The 24,922-nt window shown below is 50.3% G+C and overlaps 3 protein-coding genes across 9 annotated transcripts; 1 reads left to right on the forward strand and 2 right to left on the reverse strand.

The window, feature by feature from the left end:
* Positions 1–155: 155 nt before the first annotated feature.
* On the reverse strand, positions 156–3,236 carry tp53i3 (tumor protein p53 inducible protein 3). The gene is made up of 7 exons (XM_086183582.1): positions 3,111–3,236; positions 2,617–2,682; positions 2,246–2,408; positions 1,746–2,013; positions 1,376–1,588; positions 753–976; positions 156–666 (listed from the first exon to the last, which is right to left on the reverse strand). The coding sequence occupies exons 1-7, from the start codon at positions 3,149–3,151 to the stop codon at positions 463–465; spliced, it is 1,179 nt and encodes a 392-aa protein (XP_086039708.1). The 5' UTR covers positions 3,152–3,236; the 3' UTR covers positions 156–462.
* A 343-nt stretch (positions 3,237–3,579) lies between these two features.
* On the reverse strand, positions 3,580–9,498 carry cenpo (centromere protein O). Of its 2 annotated transcripts, none has more exons than XM_086183584.1 (6): positions 9,411–9,498; positions 8,222–8,373; positions 7,923–8,052; positions 7,165–7,436; positions 5,855–6,014; positions 3,580–5,498 (listed from the first exon to the last, which is right to left on the reverse strand). In XM_086183584.1, exons 2-6 carry the CDS (start codon positions 8,366–8,368, stop codon positions 5,389–5,391), a joined length of 819 nt encoding a protein of 272 aa, XP_086039710.1. In that variant the 5' UTR covers positions 8,369–8,373; positions 9,411–9,498; the 3' UTR covers positions 3,580–5,388. The 2 variants fall into 2 exon arrangements, with proteins under 2 accessions (XP_086039710.1, XP_086039709.1); XM_086183583.1 differs by lacking the exon at positions 9,411–9,498 and adding an exon at positions 8,937–9,404.
* Positions 8,543–24,869, forward strand: slc5a6b (solute carrier family 5 member 6). 6 transcript variants are annotated; one of them, XM_086183567.1, is made up of 16 exons: positions 8,543–8,619; positions 12,007–12,457; positions 12,536–12,601; positions 12,743–12,794; positions 12,880–12,947; positions 13,199–13,353; positions 13,616–13,756; positions 13,994–14,123; positions 20,257–20,345; positions 21,037–21,149; positions 21,245–21,315; positions 21,396–21,482; positions 22,415–22,587; positions 22,666–22,772; positions 22,847–22,968; positions 23,106–24,869. In XM_086183567.1, exons 2-16 carry the CDS (start codon positions 12,110–12,112, stop codon positions 23,241–23,243), a joined length of 1,860 nt encoding a protein of 619 aa, XP_086039693.1. In that variant the 5' UTR covers positions 8,543–8,619; positions 12,007–12,109; the 3' UTR covers positions 23,244–24,869. The 6 variants fall into 6 exon arrangements, with proteins under 6 accessions (XP_086039693.1, XP_086039695.1, XP_086039690.1 ...); XM_086183564.1 differs by having other exon boundaries at positions 8,547–9,359; XM_086183566.1 differs by having other exon boundaries at positions 8,547–8,715.
* The last annotated feature ends 53 nt before the right edge of the window (positions 24,870–24,922 follow it).

Raw genomic sequence — 24,922 nt, forward strand, 5'->3', positions numbered from 1 at the left:
CTAAGTGGCAATTCACGGACGCACGATAGGAAAAACTGATCAACCAGGTTCCAAGACCTCTGAAGAAGCTCTGCTGGGCCCGGGTCGGTTCTCCAGTTCCCCTGGACCCTGCTGGATCAGCATCTTAGCAGACTGCCGGGTCAGCAGACACTGGCTGATGGCTACAAGGAGCGTTTTCATCAAAGAATTAAGGATTAAGTGAACTTGTGGTATGAGGGAGGTGAAGACGTGTATGTTTACCGTACAGCCACAATCAAATTCAGTTTGATTTTCAATAAAGTTTTTATTTCTGTAACTGCACAGAGGAATTCAAGCCTCATGGGCTGGGCGGTCCTGCAGCAGCTGGGACTCGCCCAGTAACCCTGAGCCAGTGGTGCGACAGGACCCGGATGTGAAAACCATATCTGAGGGATTCTGTCGTGAGGCTGCGCTGCCGCCGTCCTTGGAAACGTTTCACGGGTGTCAACGCTCCTGGGGGCCGTGGTGCTGAGGAACCACACGGATGACGATCTTCCCCGTGTTTCTGTTGGCTTCCATGTGCCTGTGAGCGTCCGATATCTCCTCCAGGTGGAAGGTGCTGTCGATCACCGGCGTCAAGCAGCCGGGCCGCTCCGAGAACCGTGGGAGGACTCTCTGTGTGAACTCCTTCACCAAGTCCGATTTATACTGGCAAGAAGAATACAAAGCGCCGGTCACGTGACCCAGCTCACCTGCTCAACTCAGTTTGGGAAACAAGTGCTGCTGGACCTCACCTGCAGGCTGCGAGAGCGGAGGAGGCTGCTGAGCAGGCGCCCTCGCTTGGAGAGCAGTTTGCCCAGCAGGTCTCCCTGGACCGCGCGGCCCCCCATGGTGCCGTACAGCACCCACCGTCCGTCTGTGGCCAGGCAGCTCACGTTCTGCTCCCAGTTACAGCCGCCGATGCAGTCCAGGATGACGTCTGCTCCCCTGCCTGAGAGATCAGGGATCATTGCGCGACCTGAATATCAGACCCGAGCAGACAAACACAACCGGTGACACACTCAAGTGTGCGCATGTGGCAGCGGCGGCCTGCAGAGCTCCTGACCGGGAGGTCGCCGGTTCAATCCCCAGGATGAATTTGTGTGGGGAAAAGAAGAAACCCTCACTACCACCACAGACGTTCCCTTGAGCAAGGCCCTAAACCCTCACGGCTCCGGTGGCAGCAGATCAGACTGTGGTTGGACTGGGAAGTTCCCAGTATCAGCTGGAACTGTGATCACTTCGTTTGAACTCTCATCACATTCAAATATTGACTGGCCTCCATTTTTGTACAAAACAGCGACCAAAGTAGGAGAACAAAGCAGAGGCCCAGAAGAGACGGTTCTGAGTGGGAGAACGTTCCTTTGACTGGGTTCACCTGCTGAGAAGTCCAGAACTCCCTGAGAGAACTTTTCCTCTCTGTAGTTGAAGCCAGCCGCTGCTCCAAGTTTCTCCGCCATCTTCAGTTTCTCTGGGCTCCCGGCCGTAACCACGGGGACGGCGCCCAGCATCCGGACCAGCTGGACGGCAGCTGTTCCAACGCCACTGGCTCCGGCGTGAACCAGCACCAGCTCACCTGCCTTCACCTGAGCTGAGGGACAGAGAGGAAGCGTCACCTGGTGCTGCTTAGAGCCAAGATGGATGGATAGGCCGAGGATACGCGTTCATTCATTCACAAATGGTGTTTCTGGGGAGTCGGTTGGGTTTTTCTTTCTTATAAACAGATGAATTGATTGTGGGTGATCTACCGACGAGGACCAGCAGCTGGTAGGCGGTGAGCCAGGCCTCGGGGACGGCAGCCGCCTGCCAGAGGGGGAGATGAGGGGGAACCGGCATGAGAAGCTCCTCCGCCACCGCCACATATTCAGCATAGCCTCCCCCACAGAGCAGCGCCATCACCCTGTCCTCTGGCCTCCAGCCGCGGCTCACGCCCGGACCCAGACTGTCCACAGTGCCGGCCACCTCCAGGCCGATGATGTCACTCTCACCTGGGGGTGGTGGGTACAGGCCCCGCCTCTACACAGCAACAACGTGTGTTAAAGTAGAATAACAAGAACAGCTGGAATCATTTTCATTCATAACTTAGAAGAAATGTTAAGGAAGTAAAAGTGAAAAGGAGAACGTAGTCAGTTGATCCCCGAAGAGTCCTCCTCCGTGTGTGTGTGTGTGTGTGTGTGTGTGTGTGTGTGTGTGTGTGTGTGTGTGTGTGTGTGTGTGAGTAGCCTGAGCGTCACGGTATCTTCTCTACTTGTAGTAAGTCGGCTCTGTTGAGGGCGGTGGCGTGGACTCTGATCAGAACTTCTCCATCTCTGAGTTGAGGTCTGGCCACCGTCTTCAGCTGGAGGCTCTCCGGGCCCCCCGGCGCCTCCACGCACACCGCCCGCATCATCCTCACCGGGCCAGACGGACACCTGTGCCAGGCCAACGCATATGAAGAGAAGAATGTGGTGAAGAGACAGGTGTGTGTGTGTGTGTGTGTGTGTGTGTGTGTGTGTGTGTGTGTGTGTGTGTGTGTGTGTGTGTGTGTGTGTGTGTGTGTGTGTGTGTGTGAGAGAGAGAGAGAGACAGTATAAACATTAAGAACATGAATGTGATTTATTTTCTTGGCTTCAAACTCACTTTGTGGCAGGAGGTTCCCAGCAGAGCGGCTCCGCTGTGCAGGACGCGGAGCATTGAGCGAACCAGCTTCGTTTATTAGAGATAAAAGACAAAGGTAGGACAGCGAACACGTCATAACCTCACCAGAATCTACCTGTAACTATGATCATTAATCACGCGGATGAGGAAACACCGTAACTCAGACGTGCGTCGCCGTTGACATGCAGACTTTCATGGTTTGCCTGACATTTCAGTTACCGAGTTAGATGACGTCACGACGCTCAGACAGGTGTGTTATAGTCCCAACTCCCCTTGAGATCTACTGTCTTTAGACAAAGAGAAAAAAGAATCCCACTGATAGTCTGACAGTGCAGCCTGACTTAGGAGGAGATGCAGGAGGGACAAGGACCCAGAAGAAAGTGGCGTAATAAAGTACGTCAACGTCGAACTTCCTCGGCTGTGCACCGCGCATGCGCAGCTCCGTCTACAACGCGACATCCACGAATGTTACAAACCTCGGCACTGATGATGGTCGGGATCCTTCCGTTCCAAACATGAACGTAACGGTTGACGGTGCTGCGGGAGGATTTGTTGCGGCTCTACTTTCTTCCGCGGGAGGGACCGAAGTCCGGCGGAAGTTGACAGGCTCCTGTGACGAGCACCGTTAAAGTGATTCCGCAGCGTGAAGACCGTTTACTCCTCGGTTTTCACATTTCTATTAATATCATTATATTCTGTGAGGGCTGATTTCTCTGCAAACCACTGATGGCGTCACTGAAACGGGATGTATTGACCCGTGGGATGACGTGTTTTCCACTTTGACGAATTGATGTCGGTAGTAAAATTGTTAACATATCAAATGACAAAAGGAACCCGGCCATGCCAGGGATTTCAAAACAAAATCACAAAATAATCTTGATCTAATAAACTAAGATTAGCTGATTGTTTGAGCTTTTTGGATTTAGAGAAGAAGAACTTGGATTCATCCATTTTGCAAGTGCAGAATTCAGTGACTCGTAAAGTTTTATTGACACAGTTAAAGAATGAATGCAGCACATCTGAATGAGGAGAGAAGGAAGTTGGTGGAGGAATGAACCGAGCGCTGGCCCACACCAACGGAGCCCCTGAATAAATGAGGGTTTTGTTTGAGGAGCCCAGCGGCGGCCGCGCCTCCACAGGACAGCTTGCGGGGACAAAGGCGATGAATCACGGCCACAGACACGTCTCTGGTCTTCCTTCAGACGGAACCAACGTCTCCCAGGTGTTGTGCCACCTTCGGGATGAGAAACACCTGAGTGTCGCTGCTCACGAGCCCAATGATGAAACATTACACAGCTGGGACAGAAGCGCCAGAACACCACACGTGTTCCGCATCCACATACAGAGAATGCAAGATACACCGTGAACTCTACTACTTTAGAGTATTACAGTATTCTACTGGTAAATACTACAAAGGTCTGGTCAAACTGGTGGAGTGTTGGTCCTGGGCCTCCTGTGGAAACCTTCCTCTCTTCATTGGCGTGTTTCCTGAGCTCTGATAGCGGCGAGAACCTCGTGTGAATGGAGCAAGCACAGGTTCTGCCTCACCTCAGTCCTTCCACACCTCAGTCCTTCCACACCTCAGTCCTTCCACACCTCAGTCCTTCCACCTGGAGTGACTCAGCGGCGACAACGGTCTCTCCAGAGCAGAGGTTCCCGCCTCCTCTGACAGAATTCATCAGCAGAACTGACACCAACAGCCAAATACTCTAGAAGTACTTTTACTGCCATCTCAGAGTATTATCACCCCCCCACACACACACACACACCTGCCAGAGAGACTTCCTTCAAACTGCAGCACAAGGTGAGTCATTGTTAGTGATTTGGGAGGTCATGTGACCGCGCTCCTGAAATGTGATCATGTCAGGTATGCGTTAGTGCACAACGGTCGTCAGCGACAATGGGACGTCTAGAACAATAGGCTATTCAATTACAGGTGTGGGGGGGGGCCCTCGCCACAGGTGAGGTCCAGCACCTTCGTCTCCTTTCAGAGGAGGAAACGCTCTGAAAACAGGCACCTCTCCTCCCAGGCCTCACTCATCATGAAGAGAGGAGCTGTGCTGCAGAGGGAGCTGAGGGTGCTGAACCAAAAGGAGGACAGAGACCTCCAGCTGAAGCTGGACCTGCTGGACAAGCAGTACCGCTACACCAGCAAAATGCTGCGCCGGCGCCGAGACGGACTGACCAATGAGCAGAGACGAGTCGTGATGGTCAAAGGTTGTGAGCCCAAAGCCACAGTCAACATCGCCATGAAGGAAATAGGAGAACACATGAACGCCGGGACGCACTTCCGAGGCAGCCACACGTCTCACGGCCGGAGACACACGTCCAGCAAGCCCCGGTGTCAGGACGAAGGACCGCTGGAGCCGAGTCGGTCAGTATCAGCGCCGCCGCCGCCGCCAGTCAAGACCTCGGGCTCAGTGAGACGCAGAGGGAATGTACAGAGCAGCCTGTCCTTCATGCAGATGAAAAATATTGCAACTATCGACTCGATATCAGAGAAGGAGGCGGCCAAGCAGCAGTGGCGAGTCCGGGAGGACACGGAGAGGCTGCGCCTCCTTCAGAGGGAGACGCTGCACCAGAGGGTGACTGCGTTCATCAACACGCTCCAGGACCAACATAAAAACGGGATGATTGACACAACGTCCACAGAGAAAGTTGGCAGTTAAAACGGTGACGGAACTCAGGTTTGGCTTTTAAAGTGACAGAAGCTCTGACATCAGCGTCTCGATAAAATGTCTCATTGTGAATAAATCAAGCTACGGTTCCCATCTTCTTCATGGCGGTCAAAGCTTTGTGCGCCGGAGTCTCCAAGAGCAGGCGGCGGTTTCTCTCCCACTGCGGGGAGTCAGGAAGCTCTGTATCTGAAGAGAGAGCAAAAAACAATTAGAGGAAAGCATGAGCACATGACGACAGCGTAGCGTGTTCAAACGTGCGACGCCGTGGTCGCTCAAGACCTGCTGCCTGCATTTTCTACTACCTCTGAAACGCAGTACTGCATTCATAAATGTACGTCATTCACTCATCCACTGCCTCGCCCTAGACTCTACACTCGGTCAGTCAGCGGTGCGGTGGCGCTGAGCAGGAACCAGAAGGAGTTTCTGTCATGGTTGTGGAACCACAGTCGTGTTCTGGTTCAGGATGTCATGCTGGAAAAATGTTTTATTCAGCCATTCGCCACCGCTCACACTGATCCAGAGTTCCAGTGCTGCAAACCCACCTTCGCACTCGAAGCGGACTCCTGTGGGAAGGCATCTGGAGTGGTCCGTGTAGTCCAGCGTGCACAGAATCGCGTTCTCTTGTTTTGGTACCGTGAACATCAGCACCAGTATAGAACACAGGACGTTGCTCTCCATGACTTCAACAGACGTGTGCTGCTCCTGTAGACAAGCGGCAGGACCAGGGGAGAGTGTTACTACCCCAGAACCAACGGATGCAGGTTCTGCTCCTCCTCTTAATGCTGCTGCTAATGCTGCTATGCTAAATATGTAGATGAGGACCGCAGTTCTAAGACAGACGTCTGTCCAAGTGGCTGGGAGCTGCCCCCCCAAGTGGCTGGGAGCTGCCCCCCCAAGTGGCCAAGTACAATGAGCAATTTGACTTTTGAGAATTGGTGAAGTTCTGGCCTCCTGGGGAGGAACGAGGTCTCAACATGAGAAATCCTTCTTTGTTCCACGACATCATCCCTCATGCTGCTGAGTGGGAGGCTGATCTGGAGCCACGGCTACCAGTCCAGGATCCTGGCCTGACTCAGCTGGAGGTTTTACAGCCAGAAGGATGTGAAAACTCTGGGTGCTGCATGACGACGGCGTGGCACACGATCACGACAGTGTTAGACATTTTTGTGCTGTGGTGAATGTCAACGGGAGGCGCCGGTGCCGTGACTTTAGGGCCTTGGTAGTTTCCGTAGCAGCACCTGCTTTGGTGGTGTTGCTCTGCCTCAGATTGGAGGTGTGTAGGAAACCAACACCCGCTGAGAGCGTCTGGGCTCAACATAGAAGGGCGTGGTTAACAGAGCAGGTCACACCCTCCAATAAACTTCTATACAATTATAGTATCAATATTAACATTCTGCCAGCGCCACGGCGGCGAGAGAGATGTTTGATCAGTGCTGCGCGTTCCCTCTGGAGGCGCTGCAGCACAGAAAAACAACTCAACTCACCGCCGTTGGAGGCCACTGCAGTGGGCGTGGTTTCCTTGGTGGTTGAATATTTTCAAAATGTTTAGCTTTGCACGATTCGGTTTAACTTTGACTTTTTACACATGAACCGATTTTCGACCATTGCATGTAACACGCTGTTCACATGGATTTCTGTCTCACGTGAGGAAAGTGAGCTAAATGTTGACAACACATCAGCTAGAAATCTGGAACTGAGTTCTTACATTCGGCGACCTGCGCTTTCCAACCTACGTTTCTCCATCAGAAACTGATGACCTCATCACGTGACGACGACCTGCCGTGGCAGCAGCACGCGTCTCTAGATTACAGCTGATGCGCTTTTGTGAAAAACACGTGTGAAAGTTTGGCACCTTCACCAACTTCAGCTGCTGCTTTCGACCCTCGAAGGCGTTGAGATGTCGGCTGAGGACGTCCAGAAAGGCCCTGATGTCGGTCTGCATGTCGCTCTGCTCCACCAGGCGGTCCAGGGGAACGAACGCGGGGACGCTGTGACGACTGACCCTCACGGTTGGCTTCAGGTCGATCTCCAGGCTGTAGGTGTCCAGGTAGGTGCCCTCATAGGCGGTCACAATAGACACACACACACCTTTGCCTTGGCGAGTCCGGATCACGTCGTAGCCTCCTAGTGACAACAACACGGGATGAAGAGACCTCTCGCCGTTTGAAGGGATCTGGACTGTCAAACGCCTCTCAGTCAGTTAGAAAATCAGAACCAGCACCCCTGGTCCGACCCCCAGAACCATTCACATGATTATGAACTGATTTTAAGGGGCCCTCTTTTTGTTTGTGCTATTTTTGTGAACTCTTGGTAAATATTTTCACCTGCAAATGTACTTTTTTATGAAGGCTGGCGGCCACGAGGGCGTAGCAAATTCACCCCCATAACAACCCTCAAATTAGAAATCAAGTTTGAACAAGAGTCTTGGGTGGAGATCAGTCTTAAAAAATGATTCAGGTTCAGTCATAAGGTCATAAGGTCAGGTTAGGGGTGCTGTGTCATTTTTCACAGAGAGATATTCCTCATTGCGCTGAGAACCCCTGGAGGTCCCCAGACCCCACTTTGACCCCCTCACTACCCAGGAATGTTAGACATGAAGGGAGCGAGCACCGATGAGGTGATGAGCATGCAGGAGGTCTGTGAGCTGAGTGTGTCTGGCCATCAGCTGCTCCAGCGGAGAGCTCCCAGCCTCCAGGCTCTCACCGCCTCCATGCAGGCGCCTCCTGCGCTCTTTGAGATCCTGCAGCAGGAAGATTCAAGAATCACTGATGATGAAAACAGGAGGAGGACAGCAAGATGGCTGCTGGCGGCTCGCTGCAGCTCCCTGATGACGCCACCGATCACGGCTCGATACCCGTGAGCGCGTCGCTCATTGCGATGCCGAATCTAAGCGTTTGTGTCGCCGTCACCTTGTGGATCTGGACCTCCGCCCTCAGCCGGTCCCTCTGGAGGACCAGCGCCTCCACCTCAGCCCTCAGCTCCGTCACACGACTCCGCTGCCGAGGTCGAGTCTTGCGGCTCCTCGCCTGAACCTCCAGAAAACTCAGGTGACCCATGACACCTGCAAGGAAGGAAACTGTTGCATAATTCTGCATTTCTCCTCATGACTACGATGAACGGAGAGCTCCTGTCAGGCACATGACATGTTAACGAAGTGCTTCCTGTTTGCTGCAGCTTGCACATCAGATTAGAACGCGCCACTCACGAACTCACCTGTTCTTAACAGGTACAGCCGATTTGGCTTCACATGGAAAACTACTGACAGACCAGGAGGATGCGCTCCCCCTGCGCGGACGGAGCCAAGAGTGTAAGAGAGTGTGACCTGGAAACCAGGGCTTCTTCTACTCCACCCTGAAGGTCCCAGCGCTGACTCGGCATCTACTCTCTGAGTGCCGACATAAACGTTAGTGGAAACCTCCTCCGGTGCACTGAGGTCTGACCATCCTGGGCTCCTTCAACAAAACCCGGCCGGTCACTCTCCCGCGACACGACTTGGAGCTGCACACCGGAGCAGGTTCCACGGTGGCCCTAGGCTCGCGCTGGCTAGCGGAGCATTAGGCTAGTAAGCTAGTTAGCTAGCTAGTTAGTTAGCTAGTTTAAGCTCGTGCTGCGCCGGAGACTTACCTTTGGCAGCCGCGCCCTCCATCTCTCTCTCTCTCTCTCTCGCTCTCTCTCTCTCGCTCTCTCGTTCTCTCTCTCTCTCAAAATGTCGGTGGAAAGAAACTTTTTGTCGGAATGAACAGACTTCCTTTGATTTTGGCGGGTCCGCAGCTACGTCATAATCTGCAACGCCCAACCCCGGAAGAAATTAAAAAATACTGAGATCACATGGAGCAGGAGATTAACTCAAAAAAGGGCTGAATTAGCGCCTGAGCGGGTTTAACCGGGCAGATTCCAGCCGTCATGCTTCAATTCGGTGGCGAGGAGGCCGTGAACCTCCCGGACCTTCGAGCTGAGCGTTTTTAGTAAACGCAGCGCTCTTGAATGCATCCAGAGAAATTAACAGCGTGGTGACCCGAGGCTGCAGAAGGGTCCGGGCGTGTAAAGGTGAGTCTTGTCTTGTCTCATTTTCAGGGGTTAATTTGAGCCGGATCTTACCGAAGCTAGATCCGGCACCTCTGAATATTGGCCTCCTTGTGTTCCGGTACTGATTTGGGCAGATCCGGTACCTCTCGTATTAAAAAAATATATATATATATTTATATAACGTTTTTAAAATGTTTAAAATGAAATAATAATGTGTATATATTTACAGATCAAATCCTGAGAATTTCATGTTGTTTATTAAGATTTAACATCATTTGAAAGCGTCGGAAATCTGTTGATGCACTGATGCCAGCAAACCACGCCCCTGACAGAAAAACAAACAAAACTTTATAAATTCGCCGCATCTGAGGAGCAAGCAGAGAGGAAAAAACAGTTCCTGTTTCAACACCAACATGTCAAAGACGGTTCAATTTAGTGTCTTTTTTCAAAAAGAAGGAAGAGTTGCATGACGCTTCAAAATGAGTCAAAATCTCCACAAGCGGCGACGAGGGCAGCTGCAGCGGCCATGACGATCAAAATCTGCAGCAGCTGGGGACTGACGCTGCCACAGCTAGCCAGGTACACCTACAGTTAGCCATGTACACCTACAGCTAGCCAGGTACACCTACAGCTAGCCAGGTACACCTACAGCTAGCCAGGTACACCTACAGGTAGCCAGGTACACCTACAGCTAGCCAGGTACACCTTCAGCTAGCCAGGTACACCTAGGCGGGTTCACCTACAGCTAGCCAGGTACACCTACAGCTAGCCAGGTACACCTAGGCAGGTTCACCTTCAGCTAGCCAGGTACACCTAGGCGGGTTCACCTACAGCTAGCCAGGTACACCTACAGCTAGCCAGGTACACCTAGGCGGGTTCACCTACAGCTAGCCAGGTACACCTAGGCAGGTTCACCTACCGCTAGGCAGTTTCACCTACAGCGAGGCAGTTTCACCTACAGCGAGGCAGTTTCACCTACAGCGAGGCAGGTTCACCTACAGCGAGGCAGGTTCACCTACAGCTAGCCAGGTACACCTACAGCTAGCCAGGTTCACCTGGTACACCTACAGCGAGCCAGGTTCACCTGGTACACCTACAGCGAGCCAGGTTCACCTGGTACACCTACAGCGAGCCAGGTTCACCTGGTACACCTACAGCGAGCCAGGTTCACCTGGTACACCTACAGCGAGCCAGGTTCACCTGGTACACCTACAGCGAGCCAGGTTCACCTGGTACACCTACAGCGAGCCAGGTTCATCTACATCTAGCCAAGCCTGGTCTAACGTGATGTGGGGTGTTTTGGAAAACTAAATGTTGATCATACTGTCTATTAATTGGCCTCCAGGTTGATTTTTCCCTACGTTCTCCGGATTGATCAGAAGTTACTAGTTTTTAATTAATGAATCTGCAGTTAAAGAACCCGATCCTGCAGGGAACAAATACTCAACTCTTTAAAGTCAATCAATCAATCAATGATCAATATGTTCAATCAATATGTTGGCTGCAAGACCTGATATTAGATAGATAGAACTTTATTGATCCCACAACGGGGAAGTTTGTGTGACCACTCAATTTCAAGAAGAAGAAGAAACAGCAATTAAAATATTTCAGGAGGAGAAGAAGATTATAAACAAAGATTGATTCTGCTGATGGAAGTGGCTCCAGTGTGAGCGAGGCCATGCAGGAGCGTCGCCACCTGCAGCTTCAGCAGCACCGTCAGAAGCTGTCCCAGTGCGTCTGCTGCTTCTGTCTGTATTCTGATTGGCTCGACTAACAGAACCCTGAAGCGCACAGCAGGTCACCTTGGCCGATGGGAGTTGTTGTGGGCATTTATGAATATTTTAGGATTCATAATCAATAGTGAAGACACTTGCAGTTCTCTTGAATGGTAAACTACTACTGTTAAAAGGTCTGGCTAAGAATGCTTTTATTTTTGTGCATAAATGCAAAATAAATAGTAAATGTTGATCTCAACTTCCCAGGATCCAAGTTGGCGTCTGTGAGTATTCTGACTAAACTACCGTTGTAACTGACGTGCAAATTACATACAAACGTGAAGAAAAGGAGGAAAAGAGGAGTCGGAGCAAAGCTCCCGTGGCCCAAGCCAAGGAACAAGTTGAAGCATTTGTTCTCCTCCTGCCCTGATTTGTGACATTAGAGAAACGTTTCAGCGTGAAACTCGATCCACTTGCTCCCGTTGACCTTCAGAGCTCAGGCGCTGTTTGTTGTGCGGGTGAGGACACACAAAGGCAGCGGACTGGCTGTCAGGGAACCTCCCATTTCAAAACAGCCGTCAGTATTTTTGGATCAGCTCAAGCAGGGGAAAGTTGACGCCGAGGTTGTGGGACCTCGGTTTTAGCCCACACCAAAGTACTGATGGCTGCCTCGTGACAATGCTCTCCTGCTGCAAATATTTCAGTTGAGGGTTGGACAATGGCGGCTGTGACTTTGTCTGGGAAGAAACAAGAGTCTGTCGCAGCAGCTCTGCAGAGGCCAGCCAGCAGTCAGGGAACATCATGGGGAGTTTGTATCTGCAACTCAAGAAAAGGGATTTGATTTTTTTAAAAAGGGAATGGGAGTTTGGATGTGTTGGATTTGTGATTCAAGCGTCTGCAGACTCAAACTCTGACGCACAGATCTATTTAATCAGTGTTTTTAACTTCTGCAGGACTCTGCTCACTGATGGGTGGGGACAAGGACGCTTCCTTCCCATCTGACTGTGCAACGGGAGGAGATCCGAACTCTCTCCAGCTGCTGCCGGGACAGTCGAGATGGACCCGTCCAATCAGAAACACTTCACCGCTCCAGACTATGTGATATTTGCTTTGTTATTGGCCGCCTCTGTGGGCATCGGCCTCTTTTACGCTCTGTCAGGTGGGCGCCAGCGCACGACGCAGGAGTTCCTAATGGCCGACAGGAGCATGCACTGTCTTCCTGTGTCTCTGTCGCTTATCGCCTCATTTCAGTCGGCCGTGGCGATTATCGGCATTCCAGGCGAGATCTACACTCACGGAACTCAGTACTGGTTCATTGGCTGTGCTTACATTCTCGGCCTCCTCATTCCTGCTCATGTTTTCATACCAGTGCTGTACCGACTGCGGCTCTCCAGTGCCTACCAGGTAGGTGGCAGATCCGTCAGTTTCCACATGTGTCCAGATGTGTGTGCTTGCTGACCCCCGGTCCTCCTCCTGCTGCAGTACCTGGAGCTGCGCTTCAGTAAAGCAGTTCGCGTCTGTGGAACTCTGACCTTCATCTTTCAGACGGTGGGTGATTCAACGCCAGGTTCCTCCCACAAATTTAAGATCAGTGTCTTATAGCATGGAAGTCACTGTTTTTGTCGCAGCAGCTGAGTTGGTTGGAACTGAGTGGGCAGCCATTAACTAGTTTGCGCGTCTATGCCACAGGTCATCTACATGGGAGTGTGTGTGTACACGCCTGCCTTTGCTCTCAGTGCAGGTACAGTGATTCATACCTCACTTGAATCTACACTGTTGGGTCTGTGTGATTTGTGGTTCAACGTGTCACTGTGTTTTTCTTCCAGTTACTGGATTTGAATTATGGGCCATTGTGCTGACAACTGGGCTGGTGTGCACATTGTACACAACAATGGTAAGAAATAACAAACCGTGCTCATAAAGTCTGAATTGGTGTTGACGTAACTGGATGCTCATGAGCTGCGTATCATCAGTTACTGCAGTACCCCAGGTGGTTCCTTCAGTCCTCTGTGGATCTCCACGTCTGTAGAAGTGATTCTTTGCCCTGGAGATTTTGCAGTCGTTTAAAAGGTCACAGTGTTTGAGACTTGAAGCACGTTAGCGTTCGTCAGACTTACCCCGTTGTGTCTCGTCTGTTTCTGACAGGGAGGGTTGAAGGCTGTCATCTGGACAGACGTCTTTCAGACTCTTGTGATGTTTGCAGGGCAGCTGGCCGTCATCGTGGTGGGAGTTCAGCAGAGTGGTGGAGTGGCTGAAGTCTGGAGGAAAGTCTGGGAGGGAAACCGCATCTCTGGTCTAGAGTGAGTCTGTACACAAGCCCTCATGTTGTTCATCACTCCTCCATTATCCAGACACACACACACGTCAACACCCACCACTCATAAACATTATTTTCCAATTTTCCACCCACTTAGAAAGTTATTTGTACTCTTAGCAGTGGGATGATGCAGGAATTCATTTGCCGCTGGCTACACCCCCCCCCCCCCCCCTCAGCAGCAGCCATGCAGTCCTCAGTCATTTGATTGGTTAATTAGTTGATTAAAACCTGCCCTCTGTGTTTAGCCTAAACCCAGACCCTACAGAGAGACACACCTTCTGGACTCTGGGCGTCGGCGGCGTCTTCCTCATGTTGTCCCTGTACGGAGTGAATCAGGCTCAGGTCCAGAGGTACCTCAGCTCACGCACAGAGGAAGCTGCTGTCAGGTATGCAGACCAAACAAGCACAATTACCACTAATGTACTTTATACTCTGTATGCACGGTGCCTAAATGGAGTGGTCATTTTCCAGAGAGTAATCAACCGTAGTCTTTCAAACTCAGAAAATATCTGGATCAGGTGAAGTTGATAGATTTTTGGTATGTATCCTGTATTCACTGTGTCAAGTACTGGCTGGACTTCCTGACTCACACAGAGGTCTCACATGTGCGCTGCTTTGGTCAGGTCTTGCTACATGGCCTTTCCCTCCCTGCAGCTGGCTCTGGCACTGAGCTGTGTGATGGGACTGGTCATGTTCGCCTGCTACTGTGGAAAAGATCCCTCTGACAAGCTGAGCACCTCCTCAGGGGACGCGGTGAGTTCATTCACGGAGGCTTCCCCCTTCTTTATCATCAAAGGCACTTGCTTCACAATTTGGGGAAACCGGGTCTGGATTTTCCTTTTCTCTTTCTTGTGTGTTCTTGATTCTAAGTCAAATCAACTGGTGGTCTGTGGGTCAACTCCAGGCCACCCCGTCAACAGACACTGGCCCACCAATCGGCACTTTCTAATTCACCAATCAAAACTCTCTGGCCTGCTGATAAACACATTTGAACGGCTCCCAGAAACAAACAGCTCCTAAGATCCAACTCACTTCAGGTTGAACACCTGAAGAGCCATGGAAGTAATGGATGTTCTTGGCGCAGTACATTCTACCAAGCACTGGTGTCATGGAAACCGTTCCTTTTCTATCGATCAGTGCAGTAGATGACAACTGCTGGCTCTTTGAAGGATCATGAGGAGTCTTTAGTTTGTGACATTCTGGGACGTAGATGTGATGCGGCCATGCATCCATCCATCCATTTTCTACCTCTTATCCTGTTAAGGGTGGTGGGGGGTGGAGCCTATCCCAGCAGCCTTCAGGCAAGAGGCGGGGTTCACCCTGGATGGGTCACCAGTCCATGGCAGGGCCAACACGTACGGACAGACATCAGATTTCCAGAGCGAGCCCAAATACACAACACCTGCTGTCACTTTTACCTTCTTCAAGTTGACACACTTCGGTCAAATCTACCGCTCTGCTGCTTATGCTGAGGAATGAGAACGAAGAGGACCGGCTAGAATGACAGATGGGGCCGGTGGTCAGCCAGTGGCTGGTCTCCAGGCAGGACATCCACATGGACTACAAGGTCAGCGCTGACTGGTGGTTCGTCAGACAAACCAACACATGGTGTGAACGCGAGTTGTTTGTTTGCTGTTCAGCAGCACAGGAATGTGGTTCGCCATCCACAGGACCTGGAAGTAATGTAGCGACAGCGACATGAGGGAGCCCTGCAGAAGAGCTTTTGTATTTCATGTTTCTGGTAGCAGAAAGGTGTGAAGTGTTGTGCTCCAAGAGGGTTTTAGCGACCCCATAGGGAACCAAACAGTGAGGGATCCTCTGTCCCCATGTCGGATGGTTTGAGGCCTTTGCCATGCATCCATGCACTCAGGGGTTTTCCAACAACGTATGATTAAGAATAAATGTCCTACAATGGGAGCAGATTCCCATGAAAGACCTCTATTGTTTCTTGGTTGTCGGTCTTGAATGAGTCACAATAGTCCTGACAACACATGACCCAGAGAAGAAATGCCCTGTTTCACAAGCTGTAGTTGCGACACAGAAGCTTTTGGGATCCTCAACAGCCAGAAAACAAAAGAGGCTGAACAAACTGCCAAATGTTCTTCTCTGGAAATATCGGAGTTCTCACCGTTCACACGGGACGATGATGTCTGGGGTGATGCCATCAATCACTTCTCACTTTCGAGGATTTGCTCTCCTCTTAGCCGACCATCAGATTTAGGTTCTGTATTCTTAATCAGATAAACATCATGCGCTCAGAACAGTAACGGTTACCACGGTTATAGTTTTGGTTCTGAATATATCATTGTCATCTAGAAGGCGGATCTTAACGCTACACCGGTGGTCAACTTTGACGTGTGGTTGCAGGTGTGGTCTTTAGATCAGGCAGTATTATCGCGACCTACGAGCTAAACATTCTAAATTTGGTGTCAGTCACGTCCAACGCATCAATCAAGTCCCTGAAAAATGCCTACTCAGATGGACTGGCTGGGCCCTCGGAGACGTGAGCGGCCTGGTGGAGCAGTGGTCCTCACGGTGGCCCCCATCAAGAAGGTTGTGGGTGGAGCCCCGGCTGCAGCACGGGGTCTTTCTGGGTGAGTCTCCATGTTCTCCCTGTTCCTGCTGGGTTCTCTCTGGTACTCCAGCTTCCTCCACAGTCCAAAGACATCAAGAGGGACCAGGTTAATCCAGACTCTAAATTGACCGTAGGCGTGGCTGGGAGAGCCAATGGTTGTCTGTCTCTATGTGTTGGCCCTGCCATGGACTGGTGACCTGTCCAGGGGGAAGGCTGCTGGGATAGGCTCCACCCCCTCCACCCTCAACAGGAGAAGAGAGAGAAGATGGAAATGCTAATGGAAAAGTACTAAGTGAAGTAACTGTACTTTGACTGTATTTTACTTTTACTGTTTTTACTTTTAACTAAAGTACCAACATGGTCCTGCAGGGGATTTGGTTCACCAACACGCCACCTTTTTCTCCTTATGAGTTTGTGTGTCCGTCAAAAAAGTGAACAATTACATGCGAGATTTTTAATAGTCATGAGGTATTTTGACATTGTGGTATTCATGGTTTACTTCAGTCACGGATCAGAGTTTTTTTTCCCATCCCAACAGGTCTGGGATCAGTGTTCCAGTGACTCTGAGGCTCAGTGAATCGTGTTTTATCATGGCGGCCTGCCACGTTAAAACACGGGCACCACACGAGTTTCTATTTTGGAGATGTGCACCCTCCTCCGTCGGTCCAGAAACTCTTTATTTACACAAATCTCGCAAGATTTGTGTCCGTTGTTTCTACTAAAATAATCAAACCAACACGATCCTTGGCGGGTCTCGGGTTCCCTTCTAGACACGACGCTCTCTGTCTTTCTGTCAGAATCATAACAGCAGGATGCGACACTGCAGGGTTTCACACACAGACTTTACTTGTGTGGACACTCAGGTGGTCAGGTGGGCGCCAGGGGATTGATGAGCCATCAGTCGGCTCTCCTCTCCTCCTCGCCTGTCGCTCTGCTCTGAGGAGGTCTGACAGTTTCTGACCCAGGCTCTCCTGTTTAATGTAAAGACCTCCTTATGTATTTTACTCTTGTAAGCACTCCTGGTTGGTGTCAACGATGTCATTCGCCATCACGGTAGTTTCCACTGTTTTAAGGAACCCTGTCATTAACAACAGGTCTCCACATGCAGCTCTCTGCTGTGGAAACTGATTGTGGGTGGGTGTGTTTGTGTGTGTGTGTGTGTGTGTGTGGGGGGGGGGGGGTGGCTGCACTGACACAGAGAGGAGAGACGCTGCCGCCGTGTGATCATAAATTATATCAGAACTTAAACTTAAGCTCATCGATGCCCTGATCTTAAATAATAAATCTGTTCAATGCTGAATTTCAGCGCCCACGTCGACGTGAAAAACATAGAGTTCAGATTGAAGTGAGGCCTCGTGGAACTTTAGGAATGGAATTCCTGAAGTTACCTGAGGAATCGTTTGAGCCCTAGACTCGTGTCCAGGACACACACCAGGTATATTCCCTCTGGGGACAGTAGGTAAGAACGTCTTAAGTTCAGTGAAGCAGAACCGTCCTCATTGTAACAAGAGATGCATAATGTTCTTTGACTGTAAGTCCGGAAGCCCCAATTAGAGGGTGTGTCTGTTACTGGAGCTGGTACTTCATCATGTTCACTCGTGAAAATGTTGCACCGTAATCAAGAGGCAACAAGAGGAACGTTGTTCACCGTCCGTTGGGCAGTTTCTTCACAGCACAGTTGTTTTGTATGAGTTCAGCCGTCCCTGTTGTCCGATGCATCCTCAGTGGTTTGCAAGGCCTGATGTAGAACTTCAGTAGTTCTGACTGCGTGCAGGGCGTTGACTTCATTGCAAGCAGTTTCTTCTTTGCTATATGCAGTTGTGTGTGTCAGTGTGTGTGGTTCTCACTTCCCTGTTTTGAAGCAGATGCAGTTGAGGTCTCACTCATCACGTCACATAATTCCTCCTCAAACCTCAAAGTCAGTCAGCTTGTCATTGGTTGTATGATGTTGTGCTTGGGTTACGCCCCTGTTTGCCTTGAGGACCGTCAGCAGCCCAGTGTCCCTTTTGCCTGCAACATTCATCTTGACCCAGGGCTAGAACCTTGGCCCTGGTCCCTGGCTGTGTCTTTGGGCCTGGTCCTTGGCTCTGGTCCCTGGCTGTGTCTTTGGCCCTGGTCCTTGGCCCTGGTTGACAGCCACACCCTCACTCCCATCCTGTACTTTTTGCATGTTGGTGTTACCGTTGCCAGGAGTGACGGGAGTCACAGCAACACACTCTGATGAGCAGCCTGACAGGTTTCTTTGTCTTATTCCACGTGTTTGGCTTTGGTTGTTACTCCATGTCTCTCAGAGTGGTGTGCATGAAGCAGAACTCCCTCAAGTTGGTTTGTTTGCCAGTCCACACAATGCCGTGTGACCAAGTTGGCAACATCGGGTCTTCACTCATGAAAGCGTTTCTGAGGTGTGCCTCTTGTTTGGTCAGTTGAGCAGCCATGAAAACCAGTTGGTTCAGGAGATGTTTGCTGTCCCTGTTGTCTGCTTCTGTCTTCCACATACTCAAACATCCTTTGTGTAACTCGGTGGGTCCTCTTTCAAGGGGAACATTCTCTTTTTGAAGGCTCTCATATTCATTTCTTGGTATTTGGCCTCCTGGCTCTCTGACTGCGAGATTTTGAAACCACCTCATTGTTGTGTGAGCTGCCTGGACAGAAACCCCTGTGGTTGAACGTGTGACTGAGGATTTTGACGCACGTTTAGTAACAGTTTATCAAAATCTGCATATCCCACCCCCTCCTGAGAAGCGCCGCCCACAGCGTTGGAGGTAAACTTTCTGAGGGTCAGCCATCTTCGTTTTCTCCTTGGCGAGGGAATTTGAACCCAACGTTTCTGGCCATAAAACGTGTCAACGTTCAGTTGTTGACTGTAAAAACCCTCGTGTTTCCTCACAGAGGCTCCCAGCCTCAGACCAACTGAGGACTGCTTGGATTCATTTCATTTTTGATGGAAATGTCCCACCACAGTGGGGAAAGTCTCCCTGTGCACAAACCTGGGCAGGTCTGAACCCCACACAGGGTCCTTCAGCATCAGGAGCCTCTGCACTGTGCAGGCAGGCAGCACCGCTCCGATCTCATGGCCCAAAAAGCCCCAACACCAGCCACAAAGCTTCTGTAGGCCACATGTCTGGAACAGCTGGAGACAGACTACTGTTGTTGTTTTGTCATTATAAAAGAATACACAAAGTCTTCAGTCTTGTTTTAGTGTATGAGATTCAACATTTGCTCAATCAAATGATGGACAACATGACTCATCGGGATGAGATCGATGAAGTCGTTGTAGCCAGGAAGACCTGCGTTACAGAGCAGGACTGACAACAGAGCCTTGACGTCATCTCCATACCAAACGTGACGCCGGCCCGTGAGAGTTTCACCTGATTATTCCTAGGTGTGTTTCAGGTGTGACATCACTCAAACCAATCAGAGAGCTCGTGTCCTTCCCTTTACTGCTTGCTTGATCCAGGACTCGAAGTGTTGTGTGTGTCCCACACATTTCAACTCTTCAAAAGTGAGCGATTCTCATCTGGAGAAACTCACCTCCTCCTGCTCCAGGTGAAGGAGGGCGCGCACGTCTTGCCATGCTTATGTTTATAATGTTACTTAAACATTCAGTAACTCCATGGAAGGAATTATCATTTCTATCATTTGATATCAAATCCCAAAGGGGAAGCCCAGTAAGCAGTTGGAGGAGGATTTTCCTTCACAGACTTCAGGCTCAGTTCAGGATTTTCTTTACTATGAAGACCACTGACATTCAGTGGAATACATCACCACGGTAACACAGGCTACAGAGCAGGCTAGGAGCTAAGCTACAGGTCAAAACTTACAAGCACTGCCTACTGACCAATCACATCTCACGGACAGCGCTGTCACCATGTATCCATGTCTGGAGTTTGACACTGATAAAAACCGCTTGAATCTTTCCTGACGTGTGCCTCTATGAACGATTGTCTTTCCTCAGAAGGAATTGCTTCTATTTTTGGAACATGCCGGCACACGTAGCCAGTGAGGGGGACCACAGTCGGACTCCCCCAGATCTCCACAACTGGGACTTTAATCAATAAAGCCCCAGCTGAGGCTGAAAGAGTGACGCCAGCATTGACATCACTAAATGTCACTCAGAAGTGGTTGTCGTCTGAACGGGTGAGCGGGGATGTTTCCCGCTCCCATCGGCAGCTCTGGGTTGTGTCCTGGAGGGTTCAGCTTCATCCTGAGTGGCTACACGCGGGGTGGCTTTGGTCCTCACAGCACCTGAGGCTCGCTCGCGAGAGGGATTTCTTGATTCGTGACTCCTCCTGTGCGGTTGTGTCTCCTCAGATGGTGATCTACTTCGTGATGGATATGCTGCAAGCTCTGCCGGGGCTGCCTGGACTTTTTGTGGCTTGTTTATTCAGTGCAGCACTCAGGTACGAGGCTCTCCTCACTGACAGTTAATATTTACACACCTCTAATGAACGCTTCTACACTGGTCACATGATACGAGAGGTTATCTAACGTAGCCACGTCTAAAATCTCAATCAGGCATTTTGACATCTGGAAGCATCTGAAGAGATTCGCGGAAAGAAAGTCAGGTTGCGGCTGAAGCGTTTTACTGCCACATTAATGATTAATTAGCATTGATTTTTATAGTGACTGTGTACCATAAGTCAAGTTGAATAACCTGCATCAGCGCTGCTGAATGGAGACGGTTGATACTAACGCGAGTGTAGACGGTGGCCTGCTGCACAGGTAGAGGAGGGAGCGTCTGTGGGTGGACAAACACACTGAGGGGAACCGGTGAGTTCCCTCCCTCTCGTTTGGGAACAGTGAAAGCGCGTCATTCACAAATGCCTTGAATGTACTGTACGTCAGAAACTGAATTCATGAGAGAAAAGTTGCCAGATCTGCGTGTCTGTAACCTAAACAGCAGCTCAGTCTCTATAACGTGAGCGTGACCAGTAGAACCAGTCGAGCCACATGATTGGGAAATGTGCTCAGTGGGATAAACCTGGGAGGATGTCTGTGAAATCGGAGCCTGCTTTACTGTCCAGAGGTGGAATTCCTGACACGCTGTGATGGTTTGAGGGTTCACGTGATGATGGCTGTTTCACCTTGCAGCACGATCTCCTCGGCCTTCAACTCTTTGGCCACAGTGACGATGGAAGACCTCATTAAACCGCACTTCCCCGCCATGACGGAGGACAGAGCAACGTGGCTGTCCAAAGCTTTAGGTCAGCTCTCACCAGCAGCACCGCGACACGTGAGTCAGTCACAAACAACCACCCTGTTTGCACTAAATCCCAATTGTGAACTTGTCCTCGTGAAGCTTTGTTCTACGGGCTGCTGTGTTTGCTCATGGCCTTCCTCACCCACCTCATGGGCGACTCCGTTCTACAGGTGAGCTCACGCTTGAACCATCAGTACTAACAGTTTCTGCTGCCACACGTGCACTGACTGCTGTCACGCTTGAACTCCAGGTGGCTTTGAAAGTCTTCGGGATGGTGGGGGGGCCTGTCCTCGGCCTGTTCTGCCTCGGGATGTTCTTCCCGTGTGCCAATGACACCGTGAGTGAAACCTGGCCAGCCCTTGGTTGACTGGATCCTTCCTGTGGTCCAACTGATCCGGACATCCAACATGAAGTTTCACAATAATTGAACTCTTAAGATTGAACTGAAGGACAGGTTAACTGAATGACCTCAGTCGACCTTCACCTGTCGGCCCTCAGTTCAACACAGCTGAGCTGCGGTCGCTGGCGGTTCCTGTCAGTGAGTTGCTCACAACGGTTTAACAACAACGATCATTATAAAGTGGAAACTTCCATCTCATCTTTTGGAGCACAGTCTTCCTGTTTTGTTTGAAGATGCCACAAAAGTCAAGACACAACTTGTAATCAATTTAATTTGTAAAATAAAAAGTTGTTAAAAGACCAATTACACTGGAACTCTTAGAAAATGGAAAAAGAACTAACAGTCGCTCATCCTGGCAGCTGTGGTTTGGGTGGTCTTTGCTGTGTGAGACAGACCATCAGCACAGTTCTGAATCTCTGCTGAATCGAGACCCACGTGTTTCACGTCATCTCATACCGAAGGGCTACAGCCGCACTCCCAGCTGTCAGGCAGTGCTGAATTAGTCTTTGTTTTTTCCTACTGTCACCAAACGCATCAGCGCTTCAACGTCATTGTTTACATTTTGACTTTTTTCACAATGAAGAAGAAATCTTGCTCCTCTTGTTTTTTCCTCTTCCCTGCCCCAAACCAAAGTGACTCTGGAATGAATGACATGAACCCTCCCTTTGAGGAGCTTTCAACAGCCAGCAGGTTTTTTTGTTCGATGGGTTTGTAATCAATCGCCTAAAGTTCCGAAGGTTTTTCAGGGAAAGTTTGCCTCACTGTGTCGGCTCTAATTAGTCTTCCATTTCTATCACCTCAGAGCAGGTTCTGTAGCGGCAGGTTCTGTTGGTGTATCATTGTTATCCTGTTGTCTGTGTGGTCTCCAGGGTGCGCTGGCAGGTCTGGGGTCAGGTCTGGCTGTGGCATTCTGGATCGGCATTGGGAGCATTGTCACTCGTAGCGCTGGCGCCAAGCCGCCGGCACTGCCCAGCTGCAGAGCCCTCCTACCTGACAACGCCACCACCGCCCTTCAGACGGCACTCGGCAACATCACATCCAGGTGTCAGGCAGCACTGCAACATCTGTGTGTTTGAAGCGTGTATGTGTCGACTTAAACGCCGCTCTCTCTCCTCCTAAGCCGGCCCTCTGGACTGAGGAGGTTTTATTCGTTGTCCTACATGTGGTACAGTGGGTTCAGCTGCCTCACCGTCATTCTGACGGGCCTGGTCATCAGCTCCCTCACAGGTCGGCCCTCTGCACGTCAGCCTCTCTTCACAGTCACTCTGAAGGAAACTTAAACGTGGAATTCTTCTTTGCAGGTCCTCTGAAAGAGGAGGACGTGAGGCCGGGTACAGTCTACCCCTTATTGAGGAAACTGCTGTTTTTTCTACCTGAACGCCTCAAACAGAAGCTCTGCTGCTTGATGCCTGCGAGACAAACCGTGAGTCAAGCTGTGTCTTTAAGTGATGGAACTGCTGACAGGTTGAGTCAGACGTGTGATCGATGCCCCTGAGTCTGGACGAGTCTCTACATCTGTGGTTTCACGAGTGTCACCTGTTCTTCTGTACCTTCTTGTAGCCGTCAGCACAACGGAGCGACCCAGCACAGCACAAGGAGAGCAACGGGTCGGCCATCTCCCCGGACGAGGCAGCAGCGCTGGAGAGTTTACTGCTTGACACTCACACACCTCTTGTTGTGCATGAAACAGCCGTGTGACGTCTCACCATTAAAAGGGGACTTCTGCACAACATGGCTTAAAAAATACAGCACAGATTGTTTGTCATCTTTGATCTCAGACTGGTTCGTCCACCCATACTGACAGGATCCAAGCTGCCCAGAATTATGTCTGTCATCTCAAAAGCTCTCTCATCTCAGTCTGTCACCTCAAAAGCTCTCTCATCTCAGTGCATCATCTCAAAAGGTCTCTCATCTCAGTCTGTCATCTCAAAAGCTCTCTCATCTCAGTGCATCATCTCAAAAGCTCTCTCATCTTAGTCTGTCATCTCAAAAGGTCTCTCATCTCAGTCTGTCACCTCAAAAGCTCTCTCATCTCAGTCTGTCACCTCAAAAGCTCTCTCATCTCAGTGCATCATCTCAAAAGCTCTCTCATCTCAGTGCATCATCTCAAAAGCTCTCTCATCTCAGTGCATCATCTCAAAAGCTCTCTCATCTTTGTCTGTAACCTCAAAAGCTCTCTCATCTCAGTGCATCACCTCAAAAGCTCTCTCATCTCAGTGCATCATCTCAAAAGCTCTCTCATCTCAGTCTGTCATCTCAAAAGCTCTCTCATCTCAGTCTGTCACCTCAAAAGCTCTCTCATCTCAGTCTGTCACCTCAAAAGCTCTCTCATCTCAGTCTGTCATCTCAAAAGCTCTCTCATCTCAGTCTGTCATCTCAAAAGCTCTCTCATCTCAGTCTGTCACCTCAAAAGCTCTCTCATCTCAGTCTGTCACCTCAAAAGCTCTCTCATCTCAGTCTGTCATCTCAAAAGCTCTCATCTCAGTGCATCACCTCAAAAGCTCTCTCATCTCAGTGCATCATCTCAAAAGCTCTCTCATCTCAGTCTGTCATCTCAAAAGCTCTCTCATCTCAGTGCATCATCTCAAAAGCTCTCTCATCTCAGTCTGTCATCTCAAAAGCTCTCTCATCTCAGTGCATCATCTCAAAAGGTCTCTCACCTCAGTGCATCATCTCAAAAGGTCTCTCATCTCAGTCTGTCATCTCAAAAGCTCTCTCACCTCAGTGCATCATCTCAAAAGCTCTAATCTCAGAGGGGGGGCAGGTAGAGTGGGTTTAGTAACTGAAGGTTTGCTGGCTCAATCCTCACTTTCCCCAAAGACCACTTCAGCATGGTCTTAGGTCCCTGAGTGAGATATTGAACTTCTAATTGGTCAGATGAGTAGGTCGTGTGTGTGTGTGTGTGTGTGTGTGTGTGTGTGTGTCTCAGAGCCTAGTTATCTATCTTTGAGGGTCGCATGTATCCTGAGCTTGAGGCTTCTCCGATCCGTGCATCTCAGCGTGGAGGAAGCTGTGTTGTGGTGCGTTCGAGTGCAGCTGAGCCTGTCGGTACTTCAGTTCACGGTCTTGGTTCTCAGCGTGCAGTACGTTGTCACCGATCCGCCTCCAGCTGCCAACTCACGTGACGGCTGTTTTCTGTGTATGAGTGAAACATTTGAGTGATGGCGCTTGGCTGTCAGGTGACCAGTGTGCGTGTGTTTGCATTGCGAGTGCTGCGTGCTGACGTCTGTTCTCGGTGTACAAGTGAATTATCTTTGTAATGCAGCTGACAAAAAGAAAACGCTTTTTTCTACACACGATTAAAGATTTTGTAGTTATCTTTTATGTCTTTTGTCGTCTTTATTGAATGTCCTCCAACAGGAAACTGCAAATTATTT

The sequence above is a fragment of the Aulostomus chinensis genome, chromosome 17 (genome assembly GCF_037954235.1).
Source record: "Aulostomus chinensis isolate RoL2024-O1b breed Wild chromosome 17, RoL_Achi_v1.0, whole genome shotgun sequence".
In the NCBI taxonomy this organism is placed as follows: domain Eukaryota; kingdom Metazoa; phylum Chordata; class Actinopteri; order Syngnathiformes; family Aulostomidae; genus Aulostomus; species Aulostomus chinensis.